The sequence below is a fragment of the Platalea leucorodia genome (genome assembly GCF_965183815.1).
Source record: "Platalea leucorodia genome assembly, chromosome: 10".
NCBI lineage: Eukaryota > Metazoa > Chordata > Aves > Pelecaniformes > Threskiornithidae > Platalea > Platalea leucorodia.
In genome coordinates this window covers 3,598,426-3,618,056 of record NC_138832.1, presented here as the reverse complement: position 1 = coordinate 3,618,056, position 19,631 = coordinate 3,598,426, and the positions used below count along the sequence as shown (strand labels likewise).

Below are 19,631 nucleotides of genomic sequence, written 5' to 3'. Positions count from 1 at the left end.
AGACGTTTGAAAAAAATATAATAATGTATTTTGTATTAAAAAAAAAAAAAACAAACCTGCAGACCTATAAAGATGTTTGACTTTGTTGTCCTCTAATGTTAAGCCTGACCATACTTCCTAAAAAGATGATGAAAGGATACAGAGTAATTGAGATTTAATGGCGTTTCTCCTTCAAAAAGCTTAAAGGTATGGTCTGTAACTGGGCTCTAACCCCTCTGCGCCGAGACAGCTGCTACTTCTGTAAATTCTGTCCCACCAACACATGCAAACCGCTCAACATAATTGGAACAACCTCATATTAACTCTCTTTTAAAGAAAAACTGTTAAGATATATTCTCTTCAGCCCTAATTACCTTGAAATTACTCTGATGAGAACAAAGTGGCACATTTTTGTCTGGTGCTGAGATCACTTAAAATGGGACATGGAAAACAGAAATTGTGTATCCTGAGGGATATCACAGTATTTGCCTATAATAATTACAATAACTTTTATTGTTTTTTATGCTAAGATTTCACATAAGTAGTACTACTGCTAAATTTTAGTTACTTAATTTTCATTTGTTGCTATCTTAATTGTTACAGAGTGCTCAGATTTGTAAAGTTATATCAAGGTGTATAACACAAAAACATGTTCAATATATGCCTTCAATAATTTCTTTGTTGTTTGAAAACTTCCAACTTACAGCAAAGCTGGCATTTTATGGCCTGCAGAGCTATAAATCATTTTTAAAATCATGATGATATTACTCAAAACAGATGTGAAAACATATGTTTGCCACGGTTGTATAAACCGCTTACTTGTCAAACTTAATAAATGTTGATACTTTTATTTTAACTACATTCCTTCTTAATAACTTTGAAAATCTTTTCCATGGTAAATATATTTTGCCTTAGTAAAAGTAATGGCAGGTTTTGAAAAACAATGCTCGTTCTGTATACAAATTACACGTATATTTTTTGCTGAGCCACCCAGCACAGATCACACTCTTCAGTGACTGTCCACATCTGACTATCCAACTTATTTGAGGTGCACCAGAGCCCCAAATAATTATACACACGAGAATAATAATAGTATTAGGAACAAAAAAGCTATATGGGAGTGAGAGCACTTGTATGGGGTGACAGAAAGGCCCAGCACACACAGGCTGGGGATTTTCAGCAGCAGAGTATTGACTCTGTCCTACCGGCGCAGCCCATCAATTATTGGGTGCTTGTATCCTATAAAACAGCGATTCCTACAGGAGCTGCAATATAGGTCTGTCAGACTGCCAAATGCAAAATCAGCTTGGAATTGTTGGATATACAATGTCAGCATTTGTCCCATTATAATGTCATCAGAAGGTTTCAGTTCTGGAACCGTGGGATGACTTGAAAATTACATCTTTACTTGATAAAAAGAAATAATTTCTCATTCTCGTATTTTCAGAGAAAAACGTGACCTGTGCAGACCCAGTAGAAAACCAGAAACATTATTCTGTCTTTAAAGGGATAACTTAAAATGTCTCATGATTTTGAAGCACTTTTTTCTGATGCAGGTGAATCTCTGAACACTAAGTTAATCCTAAAAAAAAAATCCTGTAATTGCATGCAGAAGTAACACATGTATAAAGACATATTTCCCAGTATAGAATCAATTGAAGAAAGATAATACTATGCAAAAATGTAGACCAGGAAATGAATAAACCTATACAACTTTAATCTTAAGGTGAATTATGGTACACAGAATGTTAGCGTCAGATCTTTGTGATTTCGTACATGTTACAAGGAACGTGCAATGATCACAGGAGCCTGGGAATTGGGTTCACAGGTGGTGGGGTTTAAATTATTTTCATGCTTTTGGGGATTTCTGAATTGTCTTTTCTGATTCTTAAACTGTACCTTCCTTCATCCGTCCTGAGTGGCAGGACTGCTACTACCAATAACTACGTGATTTGCATCTTCGAACCCCAGAGGATATTGAATTGTTTCTCTGAAAAATGACTAAACATGTGGCAAGAAACCATGCACAGTTCAACAAAATTAAAATCAACTACACTTTCATTTAGATTAAATACTCACCTATGTAATTACTACAGAAACGTAATTTTTTAATCTTAGGAATGAAGGTATGGTTGGTAACTGTTTGGCCTCTGGTGTTGCTCCATAAATGCCAACAGGAGTCAAGAGGGAAGGATTTAAGCATGATGATCCAGACAGAAAATTATCTCAGAATGGCACAAAAGGGCTCTTTTGGGGTTCATGAGGAAAGTGCTTAAATGTCTAGAGAAACCAGTGAATAGAAAACAGCTTCTTCTGCTTTCAAGATGAGAGAGAGTTGAGTACGAAAATATAAAATAGAGGAAGGAAGTTTCAGGCTCTTCCTACCCATAACTGGATCAGTCACAGATGTCTAAGGAATAGAGCTGATCATACAAAATCATGAATCTGCTCAAATAATTTTATATAACTCTGGAACCACAGGGCACATGGAGCCTCCAAATTCTCTTGAGTAGCTCATAAAATTGTCTGCAACTGCCTTTTTTGTTTTCACAGAAAATACATTAAATACACAGTGTGCAATCATTTACGCAGGCCAAAGGTGTACCAGTTTGTCTGATTTTTACAGATAACCTAAAATCACCTCAGTCAAAATATAAATCAGTTTGTGTTTTCATTTATGATAAAATGTTCACATTTACAGTAGACTTATAAGTACATTTAGCTTATGTTGTCTTCTCTTTTGGTCATGTGCTGGTTTTGGCTGGGATAGAGTTCATTTTCATCACAGTAGCTGGTATGAGGCTGTGTTTTGGATTTGTGCTGATAACAGTGTTGATAACACAGAGATGTTGTCGTTCCTGCTGAGCAGTGCTTACACAGAGTCAAGGCCTTTTCTGCCCCTCACCCCACCCCGCCAGCGAGCAGGCTGGGGGGCACAAGGAGCTGGGAGGGGACACGGCTGGGACAGCTGACCCCAACTGCCCAAAGGGCCATCCCACACCATGGCGTCATGCTCAGCATAGAAAGCTGGGGGAAGAAGAAGGAAGGGGGGGACACTCGGAGTGATGGCGTTTGTCTTCCCCAGTCACCGTTACGCGTGATGGAGCCCTGCTTCTGTGGAGGAGGCTGAACACCTGCCTGCCGATGGGGAGGAGTGAATGAATTCCTGGTTTTGCTTTGCTTGTGTGCACAGCTTTTGCTTTACCTATTAAACTGTCTTTATCTCAGCCCAGGAGATTTCTCACTTTTACACTTCCAATTCTCTCCCCCATCCCACCGGGGGGGAGTGACCGAGCGGCTATGTGCTGCTTAGTTGCTGGCTGGGGTTAAACCACGACAGGTCAGTTCCTTCTCTTTCTTTTCCTTCACATCTTTTTTACTCTGAAACCTTAATATCTCCCTCAGTATATGCTTTTGCGGTATTTTTCCAGTATTTGCTTACCATCAGCTTTCTTTTATTTCTTTAACTACATCCCATCTTTTTTTTGCAGGCACTCATTTTGTATGGTGCTTTCTGTAGGTACTGCCAGAATAAACCTCTCGCCTAATAATACCATTAATTTTTTTGTTATATTTGCAAGGAAAGAAAATGGCTTCTTCTTCCTTGATGTGCAGCCACAGATGCCACGTGCTCTCTGTCACTACAACACTTCCCCAGGGCTTACCTGCATCCACCAACGTATTCACTGTCTCCAGTACCCAGCAATCACAGCAGGGAGAACCGAGCAGAGGAGGCACCTCCCTGCCTACAGGACAATCACGACAGGCCAGACATCACTTCTTCCCTTGCTGCCTCTCGCTTGTGAGCTAATGTAATGTTATAGACACAAAAAATGGCTTATTGCCCTCACCTACGTACCAGCATTAGAGTAGTCTGCACACACATCCACTGGAGGCAAAGAAACAATACTATGTGACTAATCAAATATTTGCTAGGAACTTCATAAATAATTGTGTCGAAAGACTGGCAAAATATTAGCCCCATACTATATAAACAGAGAGAAGCAAAGATCCGATTGTTTACACTTCCTAAGGAGAACGCCATGTAAATTCACTGGATACATTATTCATTGCAATTAGGCACTTAGCTCTCTTAAATTTATAATATTATGCCACTGCATATACAGAATACTAGAAAAAGGAATAAAACACATAATAAGTGTAATTAAATGCCTGAGATGGAAAACAGTCGGTAATTTTACCTTTCTCCTTTTGTATTTTTTTTAGGCTGGTTCCAGTTTCTTGATCAATGAGTTCTCCTTCCCTGCTGTTGGTCAGCATCGCTAAAAAAATCAGAGTGCACAGCTATATAACACTGTCAGTAAAAAAATGTCAGAAGAAAGGAAAATATGAAATTACATTTTCTCTTTGCCAATATTTTGGTATTTTAAGATTTATTTATACTATGTAAGTTCTAAAGCAATTGACCATTTTTATTGTCCATAATCAACCATTTCACTGTCCCAGTTCAGCACTTAGACCCAAGTAAAATATGCAACAAAAGCAAATTTGCTCAAGTTGATTAAACAAAGATACCAAGATAGAACCCAAATTACTACTGAGATGAATGTGATTTCTTATGAAATGTTCAAATTAACTAATTAGAAAGGTACTCCACAGAAATCATTTTTGGGAAAAATACATGTAAGGATTTAAGTATTAGTAATTACCTAAAAAGCAGCAAGCTTAATAAAAAATACAGATAGACAGATAGTAACCCAAATTGCTAGATGACAGCGAAGAAACAATACGCTGTAGTGTTGAAAGAAATTCTTTACTTAACACCTGCAAGATCAGTGAGAGGTGTTGAGTTTATGATTTCAGGATGCCTATTTTCTTTGCTCTCCTTTGATTAAAACATTTCCTTCTCTGCAATTAACCAATTACAGAATTTAAAGTTATTCCAGTGAGGACACTTGTTAAAAACTTCATCGCCATATTTTAGGCTTTATATTTAATTTATATTTTATTATATTTAAGTTTTTTTGGGTTTGTTTTTTTTAACTGCAAAAGTAAAAAAAAAAAAAATTTATATAGATACAAAATATATATATGTTTGTATATGTTTGTATCTATATATATATATAGATACAAAATGTATATATATATATATATATACACACACAGAGAACTGTTTGGTTCAACATAGATAAAACCTAGTTTTCTTTAAAAAACTTTCAGCACCATTTCAGAGCCCAGAGGCTTGCAGTGTGCGCTACTACTATTAATGACACAAGTTACAGTAGCTTTCAAAAGCTACAGTGAGGACAAAAGTCTCTTTTTCACTGTTGCTATAGGAAGTTACGTTTCTTGTCCTGTATATTTCTAGCCCTATTTTACATATGAAAAAGCTGAGGGGAATCTGCTTTGTGCGTGCATGTGTTTAGGCAAAGTAGTTCAGGTTCCAGTGACTGGTTTGTGTAGAGCCAACTGTGCTATGTAGTACCATGGTGCTGCTGCATGGACCAGGGTCAAAACTGCAAGATCCCAGCAAGCAGCTGAGTAGTTATTTGATGGGAGTGAAGTCTACGCTGCCTTACATGGACTGCACTGTTTTTGTAGTTCAAATCTAGCTCAGCAATGCCTGCATAGGCTCCAGTCACTGTGAAGACAACAGTGTTGACACACACTGACGTGAGGAGATGTTAATTGACTTGCCCTAGATCCCTCTTGGAGGCACCAAGAATAGGATCTGAACTTCCTCTAGCCTAAATTAGCATTTTAAACACACGATTGATAATGCACAGGCTGTGAAAGCTGTGGTGGAGAGACCAAAATAATCAAAAAGCCCTCAGGCTGGTGCTGATAAGGGAATGTGTGGGCATGGGGAGGTTTTTGGAACGGAAAAGCCATCATATAATCAGTGCCTTTTCTGGCATACATACGAAGAAAAAGATATCTTGCTATTTTTCAATTCCAGGTGCCTTCAGAAGCACTTTCTTACTCCAGCATGCAAGAGAAGTTGGTCATACCAGAGAACGGGTGATATCTTCCATGCATGGGTGGGTACTGGCACAGAATGAATCTGAGGGCCTGGGCTCTGCATAGTGATGAACCTAATAAACTCTAGCGATGAACTTTCTGGGGTTTTTTAGCAAGTGAGAGCATTCCTGAGTTTCCCAGCAAGGAAGTATTTGCCTCAACGAACTTCTAAAATTCTTGAGGTCAGTAACTGCGAAGGGGTGTGAGGCTGCAGAGCACTAACCAATTCTGTCTGGTGTGTTGTCCAGCTGGGACGGCGAGCTGGACACGCTGCTGCTCTGATGGGAGGAAGCGTGGCTCCCAGGCCGCTGACTGTCTTCTAGAGACGGAGCTGGAGAAGGGCTGTCTTGAATCCTTTCCTTGAAAGAGAAATAAAACAAGGTCTGTGCAATTTGATTCATGAACTTCACTTAAGTTCAATGAAAAAATGGAGTAGGCTAAAACAGCAATAACAAACGGTCTTTCCGAGATAAACAGTAAACTGAATTAACATTAAAAGAGCAGTGTAGTCTTCTACAGCCAAAAAGAGCATAGCCTTCTACATGCAACGCATCTGGGCACAGCTTTTCGTCCTTTGTGTCATGACAGAGCATTTGCCACCTCTTCTTTTTTTTCTTGGTAACTTTTTAGTTTCTAACTTTTTCATACATGGGAACATAAAGAATGTTCTTTCATGTTGTTTTCACAAACTGCTTTTAATCTACGGATAGTAAAACTGACACATATGAGTCACATGTCAAATAAACAATTCAGACTTGGACTAAACAGTCACTAAATGCAGTCCAATTTGTAAACTCACTAGAATCTGTACCTGAATAAATTACATCAATATCTTCTCAGGGTAGTGCCCAGACAAATTTTAAAAGCTGTGGCACTGGTAAGAACTTCACCTTTGCATGAACAGCACCACTGGCTCACAAAAATAAGAATGCACTTGCAAATTCTTATGGGTACATTTGCACACAAAACTTTGATATTAACCTCTACTTTAAATACACATAGTGTATTTGCTTCTTCCTTAGGTAAGGAGAAGAAAAAGGATAAGAAATTATAAAAATTTAGCAAAATGAAATTCTGTAGTTCTGTGTATCTCTACTTGCAGATTGCCTGGAGATGCTATGGAGTTTTCACCAGTAAAAATCTTGAGGACCAGGTTAGACAAGCGTGGCGTAAGTAATAATTCATCCTGTCTTGAGGAAGGCAAAAGATTATATGACCACTTGAGATCCCTTCCATCCCAGTGATTCCACGTGTATAATTTTTCTGAATTAATTCAAAATTCCAATAGCCTTCATTCCTGTGCCCAGGACCAACAAAAAAAATGAGAATCTTCTAAAAGGGACAGATCATGGCCTGAGATACTCTGGATATTCTTATCTTAAAATCCTTTCTATGTTTTAAATCCTCCATTACAAGTTTTTGAGAGCATAGTTCCAATGGAGCCACACTAACAAGGAGATGCTCGAGTTTACAGAATTCCAGAAACTGCATCTTTGGAGTTGCCCTCACCCTGGCAATCAGCTGTTCCCTGTGGAAACTCAGAACTGAAATATTACTTTCTTTTTTTAAAAAGGGAGATCCTCTTGCCCCCACCTCATTAAAAATCACAATTACAGTGTAAACTGGGGAAGTTGTCTCAAAGGAGCTTCGCAATTTTTCTGCCTTTCTAACCTATTCTCAAAGATTTTTCATTAGGAGCATGCAATCTGGCTACTTGGTGGCAATTTACCATGCGCTTTTGAAAATAAACTCAATAGTATCTGAACTTTTTATGCAGTTTTTGCTAGACAGTATCCTAAATCAATAATATAGCTTTAGGAAGAGAATGGTAGATTCTAATAGTTTTTCCATTATAAATAGCTGGCATAACAGCTTCTGTTCGTAACCTATTAAGGCAATTCATTAATAACACTGGCACTAAGATCGACATTTTAAGAATATTCTGTTACCCATTAAAACCATCTCTCTAAACCACACTCATCTTCATAGTTACAGATACCTTTGAGAACGATGTGAAGGGAATGTGAGATTGGATCCTCCTAATAGCAAGGGGTGGCATTTGCCTATCCCAATCACAGCAGCTGAAAATGTAGCACTGAATGTGTTTTTAATAGGATAGTTATTGTACATTAAATAACAACTGAGCCTCAAAATCATGTAACAGATGTGTATCTATTACATAGCTGTTAATCCTCAATGGATCTGTTTTCACTAATTATCTGTTATTTAACAAACATACAATAACTAATAAATCTTAAAGGGAGACTTTTACTTGCAGTATTTTTGAATGCTAATTAAAAATGTTTATTAAGTTTTAAAAGATATGCATCTATTATGTTGAGTCACAAGTTCTTAAAATTTTGAAAACTGAATGGTTTTAAACAAACAAATTTTCAAATTCTGGAGGAAAAAAGTCAAAGTCTCCTGTGTTTTCTTCTTCTCGGTCTCAGAGAGAGTGGTTTTAGAGGTTGCTGAGATGAGTGGAAGAGTAAGAGAGAGCCATGTCTTACTCTGTGGATGGGTTGCTTATTAAGTTACTTTTAAAAATCACATTCTTACCCCCATTTATTCTCTTAAATAAATGATGAATCATATACATGCAATCCTAAGCTTATAAACACTATGGGTCTTTTACCTTTGTGTAAATAATAGCTTCTGAATAGGTTACTGCTAACAGGCTACAACTCTGACTGTAATTTTATTTGCCTAGATTTCAGTTTTAACAGTCCTCTTTGGCACTATTTCCTCTCTTTTTACCACAAAGAGTACTCGATTTACAAGTAAAGATATCATTTTGAAATGATTACTTTTACAGAAGAGTATATTGTTTAAGTAAATTTCATTGTCTAATGCAACCATGAAAATGAATAGCCAAGGAGAGGACATGCCAACTGTTCTGCAAAAAAAACTATGAACAAATATGACTACGAATTAACACTTAGATATCACACAAACAGCCATATATGTCATCTTAAATGGGAGTTATCTGAGTAATTCAAAAGCTGATGATTTGGAAAAGCAAAGTATTCGAGCTCCTTCTGGTAACTGCATTTCCCATTGTCTCTTGCTATAAAATAATCTCTGCTTCAAGTAATTTGCCTTCAAACTCAGGGTCTTGGTTTGAAATGTTCAGGCAGAAATAAAAGTGTCAAATAATAATGTCATTCTTAATCACACAGTGAATCACTTTCTAAGAGAATTAGTTGATTATGTCATCTAATGTCTTACCAGTTACAAAAATTCACATATACAGGGAAGATACACTTTTCCCTATAAGCAACAAAGGAGCTGAAATTTTCTCTGGATCATATGTGCTACAAATGAGGATAGAGTATCACCATGTAAGACTGCATATGGATCGAGAAATTGTCTATTTCTAAATGTTTGTGTGGAAATGTAATGCTGAATTTTCTCTACTATAATGAATAACACTATGAACAGACTCTTTTTTTGCAAGTAAACAGATCCATTTTTCAGTCCTGTAATCAGTATGCATCTATTTAGCTACTTAACAGCAATGTGCTCTGGTTCATTAGGTAGCTACTGTTGTGTCTCAGCCTAGTTAAAATTTCACAGCAAGTTAATCTATTTTATTACAAATGAGAACACAAGTGATAATGTCCTCACCATTTTCCAAACACAGGGTTAACAGTATTTGTAACAAATCAATGAGGGCATTTAAATAGGAAAATTGCAAATCTAAAACCTTAACACTTTTTCCACATTGATGACTTCATTTTATTTGTCACCTATGTATTTTACAACCTTGTTACTTTTCATATATTTTATTTTTCTTCCTGTTGAAAATAGCTCAGTTCCCACCGGCATACTGCTGTGCAGCCTGGTTCTACAGTATGTACGCTCGCAGTAATAGGGAAGCATTTCTAAATAAAGTCATATTTTCTCCATTTGTATTTCTTCCTATTTCATAAATTTGCAAGATTCATATTCCAGATTATAATGTGCTGAATTATATATAAAAGATATACAGATTGTGAGAATTTTATGAAAAATGAAAACATTTCTCAAGATCTCACCTATTTATCTAACTATAGTACCTACTTCATCTTATCTTTTCTCTTCCCTTTACAGAGCTGTAACATAAATTCTCAAAAAAGACTTTTGCAGTATTTAATCCTTTTGAAGGGTAATATATTTCTGTCTCACTAAAGATCAGTGTCTTGCTTTGGCTCAGAAAATGTAGCTACAAAGCTTGACATTGTTAATTTTAGTTGTGATTTAGGTTACCGGCACTGAAGTCATCAACTCATCCAATTTCCAGATATATCCTTGATTTCACCTCAATATCCCTTTTCTATCCCCTGTGAGGTTGTATTCCACACAAATAATATGAAACACTACATAACAGTTGCATCCACACTAGTTTTATTTGAAATATATATGAACAGCTTACCTATTTTTGACATAATCTTCTTGACCTTAATTCCTTACCTCTGATTTTTTTTATAGTATTGATCTACATTTTGTGTCAAGAGTTTAGAGAAATGATGCTGTTGGATTTTCCTTTATTTTTCTTTATTCTTAGTTCTAATCTAGCTGTAATTACTCTTCCAAATGTTAATCTATTAATGAGTTCCTAGAGGATTTAATGGCATTTCACTGCTGACAAGCAGGTTTTGGAAGTTTGTCTGAGTCCTGGATATTTCATTCAGACATTTATCTTGATATTTCATATTTAATTGAGGTGCTGCTTCTGTACTCTACAGGGCTCTGCAGTGGCAGGAAAGCTGGAATTCACCAGACCTCGCTAATGAAACAGAGAGGAAGGAAAAATGGGGATTCTACTGTCTTTAGGTCTAGACTCGAGTTTTCAACTATTGTAAGAAAGATTCAGCCCTGATGACCATGCTGGAAAAACAGAGAGCACACAGGCTCTGGCAGAATAATTTTTCCAACATTAATTTGCACACTAGGTCCCCGCTGGAATGTTTCTTGCGCCACACCTCGATCTCCCAGTGCTTGCCAAATCACCACTCGCATTCTCAAAATGGACTACCCAGTTAAAAATATCTATGAGCCAGAGTCTCACTTCTCTGGAGGGGTCGGTGAAGCCCGGAGCAGTCAGCCAGCAGACTGGCTGCAGACCTCCTCACCTCCTATCCAAAACTACCACAATTTCATGCCTGTGATACCGCTGCTCCTATCTCCCTGGCTGAATTCCATCCTCAATAAGGGAGAAGAATAAGAAAAGTTAACACAATTTCAGTTAGCAAAGAACTGAATTGCTAACTTTTTTTTTTAGTTAACACTAAGACACATATTTCTTTCCAATTGACCTTAGCTGATACTATTTGAATTCTAATAACAAGTACATTTTTAATAGCATTCTGAAGTTTACAGTCCTTAACTAATGGCATTATTGAGAAAAGCAATACATAATTGGCATTTAGGCTTTTCAAAGAAAAAGAATAATCCTGACACAGTAAGCAGGAGCTGTGCTAAATCGGAAATGATGCCGGACAGCGGCCGACAAGAAATACGATGGTTAGAGTTACTGTTTCTGGGCAAGAGAACAGTGGTCAGGTTTATATTTTGAATCACTGCAGTCTGGAAATGGGCACATGCAAAGAGTATGGATGACTTGCTGGTCTTCTGAGCTACTTATACTATCTCCGACTGCTGTAAGAACTGGAGATGAACAAGGTAAACAGCTGGTCTAAAAACTAAGATAGTATCTGTATGTCTGAAAGCCAGCTGGATCCCATTCATCTTTTGCAGTGTATCGGGAAGCTATTCACTTAAAATACGTACTTTGCCATTTAAAATGTAATTTTTTTCACTGTGTACATATAGTTGTTTCAGTTGTAGTCAACTGGCAATTATTTTCCCACCAAATTTAAGAAATCATAAAAACTCTTCTACATTTCCTGATTTTTAATACCAGATGTTCGCTTGCTAATTCCATTACCTTGTGACTACTTCCTATCCATTCATTAATTGCCAGCTGCTCAGCCAAACAGAAAGCCGCAGCTAATCAGATGGTATTGGTAAACAGCCAAACAAGAGCTTCCTTCTTCACTATTTCTTAAATTAGCAGTCACTGTGAAAACTAAGACATCCTTCACTCATATATTAAGATTTTACCTTTACATTTCACTTTGAATCTGAAAGTATAATATTGACTAAAATTGGAAAGGATCTTGCAGTGGAAACTTTCTCCTTGTGTCCCTCCTGTGAATTGTTTCACCCAGTGCTGCTACTGAATGAAAGAAAGGCACTCCCAGGACTAATGATGATAATGCTACATCTGATCTGCGTTATAGCTATATTAGTTATTAAGTACAAATGCAAATGACTAAGCCAATACTAAAAAGATCTGAGCCAGAACTAAAAGCTAGTATGTGCTTGGCCTAACGATATTCCCTTGCAAGCTTTGCAAAAAAGAGATGTACTTGCTTCTTACTGTATTTTTTTCCACTTGCAAGTTTAAAATAAGTATTCATTGCTTATTCTTTAACCTAGCAACTAGGTATCTCGGTGTTAACAAGCAAGGCATTCTTGGCATTGCAGGGAGAGGGATATGCCTCCCTTCAAAGGCGGAGAGATGAGAAGGGTATTTAATGCAATTTGTAGGGACCTGAACATCTCCCAACATAGTAGTTTCTCTGTATCAGTGAATAAAAAGATTCAAAACTGCACACTCACTTCTCCCTTGCTACAGATAGAGCCACAAAAATTAGCCTTGTAAGAAGCAAACTCAAACTACTCTGTCTCGCGCGTCACTCCCTAACATATTCTAGTACCTGTTTCAGCAATAAGCTGCCAGCAACGAACACATGCTATGAAATGGGACAGAATAAATCTAATAATGAGGAAAAATAAAAAATTTTATGGAAGTTTTCTTTTATAAATCTTGTAATATTCTGAAAACAATTCAGAATGAATTGAATGCACAGAGCGATATTAAATTAAATGTTATAAATTCTGTAATGAGAAATATTTTTATACTGAGAATTGTTTCAGAGTATTCTGAGATGGCCACATTTTTCTGGCTGTCAGGTAAATATTATGAATGTGAGTCGTACAGCACACAGAAAATAGCACCTCTCAGCAGTAATTACACAGCCCATCTGTATTCTCTTTAGGGAGTTTAAAATCATGCCACATACACCCTTTACAAATGTTTTAACAATCCCACAAAATCGGGAGAAGAAAGGAGACTCCAAAATCTCTACTGCATGTCTAGATCACACCATACAAATAATGCTTTGTTCTGTTTATCAGCAGACCAAAATATTCAGACAGAAATTGTGTGGCGTTGATGTGAAGTACAAGATTTCAGTCTCCCCACCAAAACAAAACATTGCATTTCACCTGAAATGTCCCGTCCGTCCCCCTCCTTTTTTTTTTTTTTTTTTTGGGGGGGGGGGGGGCGGGGGGGGAAGCGGGTGGGTTTTGGTTTGTTTCTAAAGTACACTGGAGTGAAATTCTGAAAGAAATATGGTTTAAAATACAAAAAGAAAAATGCTTTGTTTTGAGGGGCTTTTTTAAGCAAAGTATTTCTATTACATTTTAACTTATTTTCTCTGGGTTTTCAGCTGCATTCAAAAATGTGCCATTTATTCCTAATTGGGACCTGGATAAGAGCAGGAAAAAGAAGAGAAAAAAGAGGAAGAGAAAAGTAAGAATTCAGCAAGCATGAGGGAATGACGATAGAAGAAAAATGGACAGCAGGAAACCAATTTGCAGAAATACTCCTACTCAGGAGAAGCACATCTCTCAGCAGCTCAGAAGAGGTTGTTAGAGAGCCAGAAGGAAACGGAGGGAGAACGACGAGAAGGAGGAGAGATGGAGGAGGAAGGGTGAGACATAAGCAAGAGGAGCAAGGAAAGTGCAAAATATGTGGGGTGAAGAAGCTAGGAAAAACTGGGAGAAAAGGGTAAAAGAGCCTCCTAAATCTCTGGGATAAAATTTTGCCTCATTACTCTACTCTCAGTACTCTCTTGATATTTAACACAAAAGAGAGCAGCCTGAGGCCCCTGGTTTGGATTCGGTTCCCACAATTCAAGCCCACCCTGACCACAGTATCTCCCACCAACCTGTTTCAAAGGACACCTGGGAAAGCGGCCTTTCAGTGAATATACAAAGACTCACAGTTACAGCTCTAGAAACTCAGCTCTCGCTAGCCCTCCTTATACTTTCCTAACCCCAAACCTCTCCCCCCGCCCCCTCCCTGCCTTTTAGCTGAAATTGTGTAAGCTAATATGTTTTTTAGTCATGTAAGACCCTTCTGGCTTAATCTGTATAAACTGAGACTTCAGGCTTGATGACACTACCTGAACGCTCCTGATGCCTTTACTCTACTTGAGGATCCGCAGCTTGAGGCCTCATTCCACTGTGGACAGAGAGTTGTTATACGGGCATGGTCTGATTCCGAGGGTCAAAAGCACTGTCAGTGAACAGAAGAGCTATTGCCGTTTTTGCTGTGGCACCTCTTCGTGTATCTGCCATCCCTGTTATGTGCTGTGAGGTCTCAGCTCCTTTGGACCCAATTTAATTTAAATGGCCCGTTAAGATTTAGGCGTGCTTTCAGCATTCCATTCAGTTCGTGTTCTCAGCACACATCTTAACAGCTCCTTTATAATAAACTGTATAATATGCTGTGAATGCGTATTAATAGTCATATTCATTATAGGTCCACTGTAAAATACAAATCTTAACGTTATGTAGTTATTGCGCTCTGGAGTTGAGTTGTTCTATAAACTTCAGTGAAAAATCCTCTCTTTTGTATAAAAGGCCCATCCAAACTTTGCTTCTGAAGACCTGAAAATATCATCACCGAGTATATTTTTCTGAGTTTCAGGAACAAAATTACTGGCTGACAGTAAACTACCACATTTATTCACTACTGTTTCTAGCCTACACCAAGTGATTCAAGTGCACTTCAGCTGAGTTCCACCCCAGACTGGTCCTGAAGACCAGGCTGGCAAAGCATTTTACACCTAGGCCAGTAACTGGATTGCAGAGTTCATCCAGCTGAAGAATAGCTCTGGAAAAGAAGAACTAACAGGAGAGTAGATGCAAGAGGGAGGAGAGAGAGGGTGGTGAAGTCAGTGTTGCTGTCAAATTTTGTTTTTGCCATATGACACCCTCAATTATACAGATTCTTCAGAACCATTTCAGCCAAGTTTCAAATGGAGCAAGCTCTTTCAGCTGCACAGTAAATCCCTGAAAGGCTGGATTTATTACAGGGGCACTGTCAGAACCGTAGCTATAGCACTGCTAGCGGGTGCTGCTATAATCACATCAGATCATATTATAGATGGCTAAGAAGGTTTTGCGAGCCTGGCCATTGTGCCTGCCTAATTTATGGTGTTCCTGTCAGGAAGAAATCAAGTTTCATAGTTATGACATTTCTTTCTGGAGCACTAAATGTTAACTTTGCTGATCATGCATATCTTGGTAGAACAGCTTATTTCTAAATGGCAAACGTGATATAAAAAGCATAATGACTTCATTCAAAACCTTTATAAAGCAGCTGATTCTCACACCTATAGAAAACAGGCCAAGTGGTATTTTAGTCATCAGAGTATGGAAATAGATACACACTCAATATATTCGATTCATTTCTCCCATTTTAAGTAATGTCATGATGCTAGAATTGCGGTCTATCTAAAACTAGTCCTTTTTTGTACTTATTAAATGCACTTAAATAATGTCATATAATATAAGAAATACTGCTGACAGATAACAACAGCAGTAATGCTTTTCTTTTACATGTTTCTTTTTGTACAAGGATTTCATCTTAATTGATCGCAATTCAGAACTAGATGATTGTACATAAGGGAAGGAAAGGACAAAAGGAGCCTCACACTGTCTGTAATAAAATTCATCTACAGTTTCAGCACTCAGAACAAATGAGAGAAAGATACAGCATCACTTGACAGGTGAGAGTAACAGAGCAATGGATGCACACTTTACCTCTGTCACATTAGCTACTGGTGTATTTTCCTCTACATCATGTAAAGAAATAATTCCCACCAGAGTGCTGGCGAGACCTACTGTTGCTGTGGAGATATTGTGTATCCTCTAGTGCAGGTGTTGGGGGAAAAAACAGCTGTAACTGAGTAACTAGCATCAGCAAGGGCCTGCTAAAGAGCATCCTTAAACCCAACTGCTTGCAAAGACTGTAGTTTATATTACAAAGAACTGGCATTGTTTACAAAAACATATTTAATCTTCATTTTGACATACTGATAGCATTCAAAATATAATCACAGCTTATGCAGTCTACTTGCTGCTACAAATACTCCACTGCTGTATTTAAGTTACGGTTTTCTCAAGAGGTCTCTGAACAGTTAAAAAGGTTACCGAATGAAACGAATGGAACCTCAATTAATTTCTAACAATTCAGTGACTTCCATTAACTAATGGACAGTTGGACATCAGAGATATCATGTTACCCCTGCCCAGTCCACAACTGTGCAGATACACTGGTGATCAGGAGAAGTTTTTATAGATCTTAATCCTAAATAGGCTCTCACCGGGGAACACTCCCCCTGAGTTTTACCAGCCTCCCAGAATCCAAGAAAACAAAATGTAAACAAACCCAAAGTATTAAGAACAACATTTGCCCTAATTTGGAAGTGGACTTTCAGGAAAGAAGAAAAACCACCTGAGGCAATTTTGGAGACGCTCAGGGCCAGGAAGAAGTTCAGAAGAAAAACTAAGACCTCCAGAACCTCGGCAACAGAGACACGTAATATCCTATGCTGCTGTAATGTGGCAAAAGAGACTTGCTTTCTTCCTTGAAAGTATGTTGATATCAGTAAATACAAATATTAAGATTAAACTTGTGGTTGTGTACTACTAGCTTCTTTCCCTGCTTGATGTAGAAACAAAATTTCCTGCAGCGGCAAGCTGTGACAATAGAAAGTACAACACAATCCTAACTAATTCATTCTCACAATTGGCCTGTAATATTGGCAACAGTAACCTTCTCAATGATAAAATAATGATATTTTATAATTAAGATGTTTTACAATAAAGATACAAGCGATTAAGTTCAGCAAATCAGTGCAAGTTATTAGAATAAAGCAACTCAGAACGTTGGGATTCCAGAATGATGGGGATACACGAGCATAAATAAGCATAAATGTCAAAACACAGAGACATGTACTTTCCGGAACAGATAGCTCTATAGACTCATATTATTTAAAAACAAAGAAAAATGGACTAATAACTACCTTTCAAAGTTGAAAAAATATATTTTGCCAACAAGAACCACGCACGTGCATGCAAATACAGGCAGAAGTTAGACTGGTAAAACTTTTCATTTTTGCTCAATAAAAAGAGCTGTGGTTTAGAGAATCCCATAGCACCAGTCCTTCACACGCATTGATCCTATATCCTTCTACTTTGAAAATTTCTTGTCTCAACCTATTTTTTAGTGTGCGGCAGGACTTCAGCTCTCAACAGAAGCATGAAATTTTCTTAACAACCTGCTTAGAAGAGATTATCGGAAGCCTTTCAAAAGTATAAACATGTTTTATCCAGCCAGGAGGACATTCAGGTGTGGCTACCAGCGACTATACTCACTAAGGTACTTCTGATGACTTTCTCTGATATTAACCTGCTCTAGAATTGCACTGCACCAGAGTTCCTGTTATGTTCTATAGCATTTCCTTTAAGTGTAACATGAAGTTTGATTTTAAACGACATTTTAGAATAGCTTTTGAGCTTTAACAGATGCAGCACTGCTTATTCCCCTAGCTTCTAGTGAGCGTTAGTATCTGGTTTTAATTACATTGGATTTGTAGGTAGAGCAGAGCATCTTAACTTCTTGACTGTACTCGTGGGTATTTATTCAAACTGAAGCACTATCAGGAACAGCAGACCAGGTGTGCTATAGGCAGTATAAGCTCATTGCCTCTTAGTTCTCTTCCTAAAGAAAGTCACGGTAAATGTTTTTGTTAGCCACAAAAAGCTATTTTTTCTGAGTCTCAAAGATGGCTCTTACCTTTATAACAGAGGCCCCTGCCCTGGAAAGAGGACTGTGCATTTGGGCTGCTGCAGCCATGTTAGCTATTGTATTGAGGTGGTTCATCTGATTCATTGCCATTGCAACCGAAGCGGGAGGTAGGCTGACGGGAAGCAGAGGGTGGGGCATCATCATAAACGGCAGGTCTATCCCTAAAAGAGAGCATGGGCAGGTTATATGTGTCAGTCCCTCGTTTTATAACCCAACACCTTAATTTTTAGAGTCTATATTCTACTGGAACATTGACTAGTCAAACTCAATATTATTATGTGTTAATAATTTTGCTGTTACGTAGGGAATAATTGTCTTTGTATTCCAGAAAAGGCTGTATGGATTGCATTAGGGAAAGAAACATACAGCTGTAGAGTAACACAATATTAGCAAAATGAATATGCAACAGTGCATAAGTTTAGTGATCTCTTTATTAAGAGCAATAAAGAAAAAAACCACAAAACAAGGAGATATCTGCATGTTTTTCCAATACATCAGACAAATACTTATTAATAATTTTATCTGACAATACACTCCTACCAAGTCCTCTTACCATTATTAGTTCACACACACAGCAATCTGAGACCAGATTTTTATATTGGGACTATTTCTTGAACGCAGGAAGCTGCGGGTGGGACTATAGACACTACTGAACTACTGTACAGAAGGTCTGTGAACTGGAACATGTAATGAGAGGTTAAAATTGTTGCCAGAGGTTTTAATTTCCAAAAAGTCACTTTAAATTGTCTTCTGCAATGGATATAAAACAATTTAAGAAGGTATGAAACCAACTTGCAGATCTTGACATTGTCAAAAAGGTGATGTGACTGCTACCAAGAACTGGGTCCTCGTGTTTCATTAATATCCATTTCAGCACGTGTATTACTTGTTGTATTTAGTAATGACTACAATGGAAAGCAAGACCAAGACACCAATTCACTGAAAAAATTGTTTCAGGGTATTTTGCATTTAAGAATTCTTTAGAGAGACCACTTGAAGATAGCTACCTTTGGGCATCCAAAATTGTTTTTTTCAGAAAAAACAGGCCTCATTCTGCCAGATAAAATGTCTTATCATTTTTCTAAATGAAATTCAGATTAGAAATTATCATTAAAAAATTCAGGTACAAGTAGTAAATAACATAATCATATAGCTAGTCATAACCATATGCTATTCACATTAATTATTTCTAAAAGTTTTTTAACTTTTGGCTCAATCCTAACTGTATTAAATGAGAAGGCCAGTCACCATTTTGGTGTGTGACAGAACCCACAATAAAAAATATCATTGACTGATATAGCTTATGTTATTCCAATACAACTTGACTATAGCAATATATAAAAACACCACTGCGCCCACCACGAAAGGCAGAATCGTATATATTCTGAGCTCCCACACTATTTCTGTTTAGCTTGAGTATATCATGATCAACAACTGTGATGTCTTATGATTCACTATTTTATACGATAATCCATGCCAATATTAATTATGATAGGTAATAAGCAAAGCCCACATATATCTCCCTTCACTTTAAACCATACTGACAACCCCCTTCAGTGCTTACATCCATAAGCCTTTGTTCCCCTGCATATCTCCCTTAACAGCCCAATAATCTTTCCTCATACTCTATAGAGTTCCAAAACTCCCAGACACCATCTGGCCACGTTGAGTTGTATGT

At 37.5% G+C, this 19,631-nt stretch overlaps 1 protein-coding gene across 4 annotated transcripts in view; it reads right to left on the bottom strand.

Annotated features, from left to right (window-relative positions):
* DACH2 (dachshund family transcription factor 2) overlaps positions 1-19,631 on the bottom strand; it is a gene marked incomplete at its 5' end in the record, with an annotated part of 310,111 nt that overhangs the window by 49,898 nt on the left and 240,582 nt on the right. For all 4 annotated transcript variants that reach the window (XM_082322935.1, XM_082322936.1, XM_082322937.1 and 1 more), the window contains 3 exons: positions 4,182-4,262; positions 6,185-6,320; positions 17,942-18,114. In XM_082322935.1, coding sequence (XP_082179061.1) covers positions 4,182-4,262; positions 6,185-6,320; positions 17,942-18,114 — 390 coding nt within the window. The remainder of the gene's footprint in view (positions 1-4,181; positions 4,263-6,184; positions 6,321-17,941; positions 18,115-19,631) is intronic.